The sequence below is a fragment of the Mytilus trossulus genome, chromosome 14, assembly GCF_036588685.1.
Source record: "Mytilus trossulus isolate FHL-02 chromosome 14, PNRI_Mtr1.1.1.hap1, whole genome shotgun sequence".
In the NCBI taxonomy this organism is placed as follows: Eukaryota; Metazoa; Mollusca; class Bivalvia; order Mytilida; family Mytilidae; genus Mytilus; species Mytilus trossulus.
This window is the reverse complement of record NC_086386.1, coordinates 4,478,591-4,491,445: the sequence shown is the minus strand read 5'-3', so window position 1 is coordinate 4,491,445 and position 12,855 is coordinate 4,478,591. Positions and strand designations below refer to the sequence as shown.

Here is a 12,855-nt window from a genome sequence, read left to right as displayed (position 1 = left end):
TGGGCATATCATATGATTGGTCAAACGTCTCCTACTGATAATTTAGTTGTGAAAAATGTTTTAGAAGGTGCAAAACGCCGATTAGCTACTCGAATTGAGAAAAAGGAACCAGTTACTCCTGAGCTTCTATCTATAATGTATAGTTCGTTATTTAAGGAATATAATGTTATGTCACAGCGTATTATATGTGCGTGTTTACTCGCTTACTCAGGTTTTTTAAGAGTATCCGAGCTATTAGATATACGGAGATGTACGGATACGGAGCACTTTTGAATTAAGTTATATATCTATATTTATTCCGAAAAGTAAAACTGATATTTATCGTGATGGTAATTCTGTAGTAATAGCCTGTATGGATTCCGATATGTGTCCAGTTAAGAATTTAAAGTTATATTTGTTGTGGGTTGATATTTCGCCGGAATGAGAAGAATTTATTTTTAGAAATTTAACAAAATTCAAGGATATATATGTTCTCCGAAAGGAAAATAAACCTCTGTCTTACACACATGAGAGAATTATTTATTGAAGCTTTTCAACCATTTGTGTCAAATATTAAGAAATATGGATTGCACAGTTTACGTTCTGGCGGAGCTACAACTTGTGCTAATTTAGGTATTTCCGATCGATTGTTCAAAAGACATGACAGATGGCGTTCAGAGACGGCAAAGGACGGCTGTATTAAAGATTCTTTAATAGACAGATTAATTGATTCTAAAAATTTAGGTTTATAACCTGGTATTGACTTTTTATTTTCAAAGTGAATTAAGTTCTTTAAGCAAGATAAACAAATTATTTCCCGTTCTTTGTAGTTCAGCACATGGCACTGTCGTGTGGGTATTCAATTTGAACTTTAGTTTGGTTTTTTATTAGTCTTATGTGCTTAGAGTTGGATAGTCTATGGGGCGTAGAAATTGTAGAAGAAATGTAATTTCAACCCTTTGAAGGAACTGAATTAGATTGAAATTAATTTCTTCTAGTTGTCTCCCATAGACCGTTAGTTTTTTTCCCGCGCTTCGTGGGATTTAGCCATTCAGCACGACAGGGCCGACTCGACAAGACGTGTTTCTCAGTTAATTTTTTGTTATCTTGCTTATGTGAATTTATTTGATGTCATATGAAATGTTTTGATTTCAGTAGTAATTATGAATTACTTGACTATATTGTCGACATGATATTATGTATCATAATGTGCAATTAAAATCAGCACATGGCACTGTCGTGAGGGTATTCAATTTGAACTTTAGTTTGGTTTTTTATTAGTGTTATGTGCCTAGAGTTGGGTAGTCTATGGGGCGTAGTAATTGTAGAAGAAACACAGGAAAGCTTTTTCATATATCATAAAACCGTTAATTAAAAATGGCTACAAAAGAAATCTAAAAATATAGAGGAGATATTATAACTGAATTAGTTATTATATCTAACCCGAAGTCCTTCCTGTTTAAAATATATATGGACTACAACATTAACACCTTGAATATAAGTTGTCGTCAAATGAGAATCAATATATTTACAGATTTGCCTAATTGACGCAAACAAATTCTATCTGAACAGAGTGCAACTTATGACTGAACACGTCATAGATACTAGATAAACTGTGTATGTCAGACACGCGGTCGTCTATAAAAGACGACGCTCGAATAACACAAATTAAAAACAAAACAGGATAGTTTTCCATAAATCATCATAAAGTGACAATATACTGAAGACTGCCAGAGACGAAAAACAAATCTCAAAATAACTCTCATAAAACGTTCAATAAAGTCTCATCTAGATAAATTTAGAGTTGGAAATCCTTAGTATTTTATAAACTTCGAAGTATCAAAATTAACAGTTATTTTACAATTATGACCATACCAATGATATTTCATGAAAGCATAAAACTTTGAGGGTATTGTAAAATCTTTATTAAGTCACCAGATTCTTTTTGCGCACATTGCTCTTCCCCTCTTCCAAAAAACTGTGTAGCCCCTATATAGAACAGCGAAAAGAAGTTTAATCTATAAAACCAATAAAAAATTCATTATAAATAAAACCTGAAACACGGAAACTTGTTTATATTTATTCAAATGTAATTGAATATCAGAATACTTCTCGATTGTTTCCGTTCAAGTATAAAATTCATGTTTTATTGGATACAGGTATTTGGAATTACAATTAAACCATAGTATATCAAACCGGAAATATCATATTGTTTTTGAATCGATAAAACAATTATTTCCTTATATTCAATTTAGATGTAAGTGATGTTCCAATATGGATGCTGGCCAAATAATATTTTATGTTGTTTTGTTCTATTTGCCCAGAACACAATGTGTTAAATTGGGAGTTTGCAGCAAAGAAAAAAGGTAACATATACATTGATTTGAATTCCAAAGTTCACCTTCCCCTTATGTTGCAGTGAATGTGTATTATTCCTTATAAAATATAATACGGGATCGAAATGATACAGGATTGGCATTCATTTCTAAAAAAAATGGTTTACTATATAGAAGTCTAGCAATATATCAAGCTTATTAATCCTTTGAACTTTTGTTTTGCCATATCTGTGATTTTAATTGTCAACTTTGTTTTCTGTTTGTGGTCTCAAAATCCCATATTTATACCAAAGCGTGTATATGTATTTCCGTTACTCTCCGCATTACTCTTTGGCATGTACATTGTTTTATCAAATTTTCATTGTTCTTTTTCTAGAAACTGGGGTACCTATACACGTTTACCACAGATTTAAGTTTCATTTGAATCCAAAAATAAAATTGGTATTTCTAAATAATATCTCACCCTTTTTACATCTATTTTCTCCGAAACCTAAAAACGTCTATAAATACAAATAAGAAGATGCAGAACGTTTGTCAATTAGACAGCCTTTCACAAGAGATTAAATGACTAAGCATTTAACAACTATATGTCACTGTATTGCTTTCAACAATGAGCTCAACCTTTATCGCAGTCATCTTAAAAGTTACTAAATCAATTTAACATAATTTCAATAGGAACACAACGCTTATATAAGTTATTACATTTTACAATACAGTTGGATGCAATATTGCTTAATCTTAAAGAAATCACTTAGAGAATTATTTGTCAACGAGACAACTATCAGCCGGAGTTAAAATGGAGTGGAAGTAAGCAAGCAGGCCATATTATGGCTTTCAACAACAAAAAGCTCCACCATGAAAAATTTGAAACAATTCATAAGAGAAGCTAATGGCCTATTCAAATACAACAGTTTACAAAAAAAACATGTCATCAGAGACACGAGCCAACGACAATTTGTACAACAAGCTATTGATTTAGAACAGGTACATACGTTTTGTTCAAAATTAAAAGATATGAGTATATATATTTGCAGTGTTTTAGTCAGTGGACAAACCGTTATAAGAACATTATACTTTTGTTGTCGTCATTATGAAGAAAGCAGTGGAATATGCGAAGGTAATATATGTATATATACTTGTTCCACAATTCCACAGCTGCTGTGTGACTCCCTTTCGTTTTTATGTATATGTAATTGCAGCGTTGTTTAATAGTTTTCCATTAATTATTGTTTGCTTTTTATCAGTTTTCTATCTGGCAAAACTGTTTTCTTGGACTTTATTTTATGTTATGATTTATCCTTGGTATATTACGAGCATCGCTAAATATTTTCTCGACTATTACAAAATTAATACTAATTACAATGGCAAGAAAGCTTTGCAAAATCATAACGTAAATTGATAAATTTTAGAATGTGATACTGGATATGAATCTAATGGAACAAGATGCGAACCTTGCAAGCCGGGTCAGTTTGGTATAAAATGTGCAGACACATGTCAATGCAAAACACACGAAAGGTATGGCCTTGTAATTTGTACTACACCAAACGTTATGTTGATACTATTATAATAATAATTCGAAAGGATTATTTATTTTCACTGTAATAAATTAATGACGTTCATTAAAATCACAAAATGACAGACACAATCCTCTTTCAGTTTAGAAGACATGTGAACGCATTCTGTTGTTATTGTTTCAAATTAAAAAGCTGTTTAAATGATTTGCTATTTGAAAATCATGGATATTTACCACAAAAATTAAAAGAATGTTTTAATATTGTGCTGTGATGATATTTATCATAATTTGTATTGTAATCAAGTCTTTATTAGAATAATATGTGGGGTAAACGAAACAGTGAACCAAAAAAGTGAAGTATAGATTTCAAGACATATTTATGTTATCGACACACTGTTAGAAAACACAGAAACGAAATAACACTGTATTGTTGTCAAGATAATTGATTGTATGCGTCTGTCATACAAGTGAGCGGTTTGGTTATCTGTATAACCAGATACATTCAAACTATTATTTTCTACATAAGAAACATAACTGCAACAAGTAAGGAATATGAACGATGTAATCCATTCGATTGATGTGTTTTAACTTTTGATTTTTTCATATGAATTTGGACTTTCCGTTTTGAATATTCCTCGGAGTTTTTTTGTTATTTTTACCATTTATTAATAATTGATAAGTTTTTCTATAATTATTCAGTTGTGATCATATCCGGGGATGTATACAGTCCACAAATCAGCTGATAACAGGGGAGCATATAACTCCTATTACAGGTAAATACTTAGGATCAAGATTTACTGCATTTCCTTTTCAACTGTTTTAAGGGAAATGTATTTTGTCCTATTATTTTTACCGATTTACTACTTGTAAGTTAACTATATATATAGTCATTGAGTTTAAAGTTCTATTTTGTGACGTACATTGTTCAGCAAGCCGAAGATATGCGTATACTTTGCTGTCTCCTAATGATGCAAAAACAAGCGTCATTGACTGAAGATCGGAAACAAATGTTCCCAAACGCTTGCTTGCTTTCTTGCATTATTGCTTTTGAAAAAAAATACCGAACTTAATAAGATGACAATTCCACATTTTCAAAAAATATCTCTCTATAAAATTAGATATCTACCGTTACTAAATTATATAAATTAAAATGGTAATTACAAATACATAGATATTTTTTTATGCATTGATGGTGCAATATGTCAAGCTTTAAAAGTAGAGTATACACATTTAACAAAAACTACCAATGGTCTGACATCAACCATCGTTTTGTAGGTGCAAAGGTTGTTTTATAAATACTTAATCGGTACCTACTCCTATACCTAGATATATTTATGAATGTAAAAGGACAAACCAAACATTAATTTGACTCATCAAAAACCATTATATTTTTTATGAAATGCCTTAAAGGAAAGTAAACCAAAACCATTCTTTAAAATTTCATGATTTTTGTTTGTTATAGAGAAGACAGCAAAGAACTCTGAAAATGAAGGTAACATATTGTAACATGATAATTAGAAAATGTTGTTGTTTATCTTTGCACATTTGATTTTGAATAAAATAACAAAACTAATATGTACAATTATAATAAGACAGCAATGAAATTAATGGCACATATTATGCTACGGTAAAAACTAATTTCGATAGTAAATGTTTCTCCAGGGCTAATTGATTTCAAATATTTGAAATAAAAATAATATGATATCGTTTTAAAAGAAATAATTCTTAGTTTAACATCGTAGTGTGTTATAGGTTGCATTCTGTAAATATTAACAATGCAACTTTCCATAGAAACTGCTTTTACGGCTCAAACTGTACCACTTTTTCTATGAAGTTTTAAAAAAAAATCTTATCCTAGAATTGAAAATTCATTTGCACCAAATGTTTTTCAAAGGTCAAAATATATATATGCGGCATATTTTCAACGTTTATATGCCCTGAACTTCTCAGAGTTTAAACTACATGTAAGACTAATTTTCTTAACTACCCCTACCTCGAATGAAAGGTTACCACAGACATGACAAATCTCAATGTAACCAAAGAGGGACGGACGATACCAAAGGGACAGTCAAATGCACATGTAAATGAACTGGTAACATTCCCAAATTATGTCTCTCTGAGATGGAACAAAGATAGCATAACTGGGAACCATTATGTTAACAAAAGTAATTTTCTATGAATATTCTAGATCTCCCCAAAAGAGACGTGTTTTGAGAAACAGCTGTATTTACAAAGTGCAACCTATACCTTTTGGTTTATTTCAGTCTTATACGGCATAATAAGTAATACAACTCCAACAAGGAGACCTTGGGAATATTAATGAACTGCAATAATCGGAGTTTAACCAATGAAGAACTGAGTTCAAACGTTGAATATTTGTTGGTATACAATGGGTGCAAAAAGGGATAAATTGACGAAGAATTATAGAAATATATGGCAATAATCATAGCATTACATTACAGATAAACACCTATTCCTTCTCTGTAAGTTTTGGAAAAATGTTAGGAAATCTCATATAATTTTATTTTATTTTTAGGTTTTCTAAACAAGGAGAGTGGTGTATATTTTGGTAGTTTCGGATTACTGGCGTTCGTAATATGTATTTTAATGGCTTATATCTGTTATAAAAAGGGTAAACGAAAGGCAGGTTCAAATTTGCCTAAACAAAATCCAAACGAATTGGCAATGGATACAAAATGTCTTGTTGGTGGGACCAAAGGTGTAATGATTACAAATGAAAATGATTATGACGAAATTGACGAGAGGTACTTGTCCGATATTAAATTGGCAGTAAATCAAGAAAAAGATATCAAGAAAAGAGAAAAAGTTCAACAAGGTGGAAGCAAGCATTCGAAGAAAGAAAAGAGCAAAAGTTCTATCAATCCTTACCAACTAGTTGTTTCTTCTGCAGTAGATGTTCATGAGTACTCGTCACCAGAGAAGGGAGACAACTCGGAAGATAATAACAGGGATTCTGGCTACCTTCATCCATATCAACCACTATCACTTGACACGAAAAATCTTAAACATGACTATACTGAATGTGAAGGTTTAGATATTGTCGAATCTAAAGCCACACTAGACAATAAAGGTCTTAAAGATGAGTATACTGAATGTGAAGATTTACATTGTGTTGAAGCTTCAACCAGTAAAACGAAAGAAGACGATGTAGATAACGAATTCAAAGCGAAAAACGCGGAAGACACTAAATCACTTTCGCTTCAAACGTGAAAAAGTAACCGTCTTGTTTTATGAGCAAACATGTAAACTAGAATGACGATATTTTCGTAGAATCACTGTACCTGAAACAACGTTTACTTATATTAAGAGATTTCTTAAAAAAAAAAGACACATTACTTTGCAATCGCTCCTACCTCGGAACTGTGAAACTTATATCTCAAAATTTAGAAAAAGATTATTGCAAAATAATTGCGTGCGGGACAAAATTTAATTCACTAAATGTGTTACATATATGAGAGTAAAGATAAACCAGAATGAATCTTTCGATAACAATTGTACCATTGCCATGTTATAAAAAACTTTCTATCTTCATTAAACATTAAAAAGTTTGGGTTGTTTACCGTGTTGACAATGGTATACACATAAAGATTGTGAATTTGTAATAATAGCTCAAATTGAAAGTTTCATAGATTTGAGAAATTTAGTGTTCAAGTTCAATGTTTCAAGTAATTTTCAGAAATATTGTTTTTCGGGTATTATATTTCGGTCAAGAGCATCATAAGATGAAACTTTACGAAAACATGCACATAAATTTAATACCATTTATTATATAAACTAATTTAAAGTACTTTTTTATGTTGTTTTATTCTCTTTTGAGGAAATAAAGTAAAACATGTCAGCGTTAATGTCATATCGAAATTAGAATATTTGATCTGAGTGCCAATGAGACAACTTTCCATCCAATTCACAATGTGTAAAAAGTACACAGTTATAGATCAAAGTACGACCTTCAACATTGAGCATTTACATTTGGAACACATCAAACCATCAGTTACGAAGGGTCCGAAAATGACTACTGTAAAACAATTTAAACAGGAAAATCAGAGATCTAATTTATATATAAAAAAAAACAAAAAACAAGAGAAATACTTATCAAACATAAAAACAAGCGGAAACCATGGAACTGCAGTTTTCTGACTTAAAAAAGATGGAGACTTGTGTGTACATACAACAAGTGCTGATGAATCGTATGTACACGAAACGCGCGTCCGGCGTACTAGTTTACAATCCTGACACCTTTGATAACTAAACCTCAAAAAGAAAAAGCACCTTACGAAATTCTTAAATCTTACTTTCAGATTGTGACTTATCACTTAATAACCTACATTTCAGTTAGAACTTACCTCTTATATATTTCACTGAACATGCAATGAAGAAAAACTTTTATTCTATGGAGATTTATTGCAATATTTTTAAGGTTTATGTACCCTTGAGTTGATTCAATGATAAACATATGGAAATATTATAGAAAATCCACAGCCTTTATCCTTGTACTCTCATATTTGGCAATTTGATGACTGATAGATATAGGATTATTGCATGCAGTACTAGCGTTGATTTCCTTAAAACAAGTTTATTAATGTAGTTTTTGGTTAAAACAAATAAAAATATGGACCAAAATAAGTACACCTTTTAGGGTGCGCTCGACTTTAGTGACTTTGGAATTTACAGGTTAGGTAGAACTTTTTGTAAAACATGAACACTAGCAAATCATAGAACAGCAAGTGAGTAATCTAGGGTTTAAATTTTATAAAAAAAATCTCTGCATTAACTGTATTAAAGGCTGTGGATTTTCTATAAAAATCTTGGTTAATTCGACACAAAGTACTCTTTTTCAAATAAATGCAATAAAATAGTAAATTATAATGATTTGCATCAAGTTTCCACTTGGTATATGTGATCTATTATACATTATATCTGTAGTTTTGATACAATTGAAGTTTGAAAAGTTCGTACAAAAATGGCCACAGAAGGGGTCATAAACCTTAAACACATTCAAGGTATTCTTAAGAGTTTGAAATGTTATCAACAATTCAATTCAAAATCTGTCGAATATTGCCACTACGTAAGTTTTGACATAAAAGGGATTTTTGTTCAACAATATGTCCCATGTAGAAATGATTAACTCAGTCAAACATGCTTGGCCTACAATAATGAAATGAAAAATGCGATACCATTGCCTTCCCTGCGATAAATATTTTGGAAATTCTAACGACAGTGCTTGATAATAAAGAACTTGTGTTCTATGTTTAGTTTAACAAATTTTTAGTATGAGTTTAAATGGGAAATATTCTATATCGTGAAATGACCGATTTAAGAGTTTACGAAGTTCTTGCAACAAGAGGTTGGCTTCGGCTTGCCCCATACAAACAGATATACAAGCTGTTAATTTTCTCCTTGATTACATTTATGTACGTTTCAGCAAAAACGTTTATCGACAGGTTGTATGTATCCCCATGGGCAATAATTTTGCCCTTTCGTAGCAGACTTGGTTTGTACTGTTACAGTTTATGACTCAGTAAAGACCTGTCGAATTGCATTTAATTGATAAATTCAACAACACTTACCGTTATCTTGAGGAAATTTACCCCAAGGAACTACTTTAAATAAATCAAATTTATACGGTAACAACTGTCCTTTCCTGGATTCACAGTGTAGATACTATTCTGTACGCTATCCGGAAGTCGCGACTTTTGGATCACATTTTAAATTTGATGGATATACTGAATTAAACGGTAAGTTTATCATCTGTACATTGCTTAATGATTAAATCAGCTGACATCAATATTCTCAAATGGTTTAGAATTAAATTCAGCACATTCATTATTCGTCTTTTTATCTTAATCAAGAGATTTTCAAGTGCCTAAAACAATATGTTTATCCTCATAGTGTACAAATTAATGTATGAACCAGACATAATTAACTAAATAAAGTATATTTCAAGTGGTGGTAAACATTTCAACCAGATCTTTGAAGCCAGAATTAAGAAAATTACATTTTTTGAATTTCAAACTGTACGATCAGTCTCGCTTGTGTATTTTGAAACTGTATGACCAGTCTTGATTTCACTGTATTCTATAGTGATTTCAAAGTTATATACGATACCCTAGAAGGTGGCATTTTTCTAGATAACACTAATATATTTCAATAAATTAACATCCTGAAAACTTATGACACATGTCTTATGAAACATGTCTGCAAATTGATATTTTATCGTGTGTTTTTCTATATTGTGATGTTATGCTTTTATTTCAGAAAAAGGGAGAAGGTTTGGATCCATTAAAGTTTATTTATATCTTGCATTTTTCCATCTTTCAAGAACCATCTCTCTTGAACGTTGACTTAAAATCATCAATATCATATTGACCTTCATGTTATCATCAGGAACAACATATTAAAGTTAGAAAAGTTGTATGATTGAACGATTCATTTGTTAACGAACGAACGAACGACGAACAAGACTGGAAACACCATTTTTAAATCTTTCAAGAAGCACACCTCATGATCAGAAACAGTAAAAATCGTCAATATCAAACTTTTTGATTCCATTTTGGCATCAGTAACGACAAATTAAGATTTAAAAAGCTTTGATTGAACGGTTCAGGAGTAAAGGGCATGGTCAATGTTTGGCAGCATTATATTCTAACATCACCAAAATAATATAAATAAGAAGATGTGGTAAAAGTACCCATGAGACCTCTCTCAATCCAAGTCCCAATTTATTTTAAAATTTTGGTACAACGGTATTAACCGTTTTAATGGTTGCACCAACCTTCAACATACCAACCGATTTTTCTGTTGAAAATCCTGTTCAAAAGAGTGAAAGTGCATAAACTTAGTATTATTATTTTCACAAGTTGCCACGCAATTAACAAATGAAATCAGTACAATGACATACATGGATTAACCCAGAAATCTCTTTAAGTAAACTGATAAAATCCTTTTCATTTTAAATTAATTCGATATTGATAATGTAATGATTCCTGTAAACTCACCCAAATTATATCACATGAATTATTCCCCTTAACGGCGGACGGTGAAAATAGTCTTTAAAAATGTAATAGCTAAACAGATAACTGCAACGATACACTATTACAAAGTCCACAAGCGAATTCGAATCAGGTGCTCTTTAGGCATTTGATTTTAGATAAGACTCATCTGACGGAACATTAATACAATTATTTTGCCGTCTACAAAAATCATCAGAAATATATTTGTATTGTCTGATGAAAGAAATTATACATTATAGTTCCCTGGACAACAGTTCATAATATCACATAGACACGTATATACCTTCAAATTGCCGTTTTTGTTTTTTTTTCAAAATCATGAGTGATCATTCAATCAAAAAATCTGAAATCGCTTTTAGAATACAGTCAGTTGTAGACTGATCGTACAGTAATTTATTTTGGCATCCTCAAGGAAAACGTATTTTTTACGGAAAATACGAATATTCTACATAAATACGAAAAGAATATTGAAAAAGTATATATTAAACTGTAAACTGATGCAAATATTTGAAATAAAAGATTATTTGCTCTGTACTACATGAGCAAAATTGTCCATCGATTTCACCTTTTTTTTTATCAAGTTGGTGTGATGCACACGTTTATTATATATTCTAATGCATGTTTTTGTTACAGTTACTCATATTTATGATGCTATACATAAATTGAAGATGTTCAACAAATGACGAGAAAAGTTACCGTAGGCAAAACCGTCCTGTTAGCCAGTTGGAAATCATCGCTTCTAAAATCGCGACTTCCGGATAGCGTACAGAATAGTATCTACACTGTGGGATTGAGATATTTCGGTTTTAAACGGGAAACTCTAAACTAAATTTTTCGACAAAAGGTACGATTTTCGTTCCCCATTGTTAATTTTCCAATTTTTAGTTGATGATGTGCCTTTGCCATCTTACGGCTTGTTCGCGATGCCCGTGTTTATAGGTCGTTCTTATGTTGTACTGATATACCACTGTCCCGCTAACATGTTTAACCCCGCCACATTATTCATGTAAGTGTCTTTCCTAAGTCAGGAGCATGTAATTCAGTGGATTTCGTTTGTTTATGTGTTACATATTTGTTTGTTGTTGTTTCTTTTTTGTTTTTATACAAATAAGGCCGTTAGTTTTCTCGTTTGAAATGTTTTACATTGTCTTATCGGGGCCTTTTATAGCTGACTATGCGGTATGGGCTTTTTTCATTGTTGAAGACCGTACGGTGACTTACAGATGTTAATGGCTGTGTATTTCTGGTCTCCTGTGGACAGTTGTCTCATTAGCAATCATCCCACATCTTTTTTTTTTTTTTTTATAAGAACCGGATTTTCAATGGTTGTCGTTTGATGATGAGGTTCTAAGGTGTTTTTCGTTTCTGTTTTTTTTTTTATAGAGATACAACCCTTGGTTGTCTTTAAACTGGTAATACTTTGGACCCTTGATAGCTTGCTGTTTTGTGTGAGTTGAGACGCCGTGTTGAAGGCCGTACGTTGACCTTTAAGGGTTTACTTTCACAAAGGACTTTTGTGGATAATCATTTGAAATATATACGTTTTGTTTACATAGTTTTAACTATATGTGTAGGATTTCGTTTTTCATTACCATTTTACATTTATCAATTTTGATATCTAACGATAACAATTTACTAGATTTGCAAGATTTCATGGCTTTTATCTCCTATAAACAGCATCATGTTTGCTAGTTGGTCAAGTATGGCTTGTTAGTTTCTCCATTCTTCTGATTTAACATTTAAAGATTGTTAACTGTTGCGCGATGATGTTATGTTACAATTAACTTAAATACAAAAAGTAAAACAAAACGTAAACTATCGTCCTTGTATTCTTGCCAATATCCATTCTTTTAAGTCTTATATGACGGAAGGGGTAAGTTTGATTCATACACAAGTTTTCGAATTGTTAAATTAAACAAACTATTTTACAAGTATCCATTTAAAGAAACTTATTGATGCACAAAGAAAAATGAATATTACAGCTTATCTATATAGC

At 31.3% G+C, this 12,855-nt stretch overlaps 1 protein-coding gene across 1 annotated transcript; it reads left to right on the top strand.

The window, feature by feature from the left end:
- Window positions 1-2,229: 2,229 nt before the first annotated feature.
- Window positions 2,230-7,254, top strand: LOC134696276 (uncharacterized). The gene is made up of 6 exons (XM_063557974.1): window positions 2,230-2,345; window positions 3,350-3,432; window positions 3,725-3,830; window positions 4,528-4,601; window positions 5,291-5,320; window positions 6,365-7,254. The coding sequence occupies exons 1-6, from the start codon at window positions 2,254-2,256 to the stop codon at window positions 7,057-7,059; spliced, it is 1,080 nt and encodes a 359-aa protein (XP_063414044.1). The 5' UTR covers window positions 2,230-2,253; the 3' UTR covers window positions 7,060-7,254.
- Window positions 7,255-12,855: the final 5,601 nt, after the last annotated feature.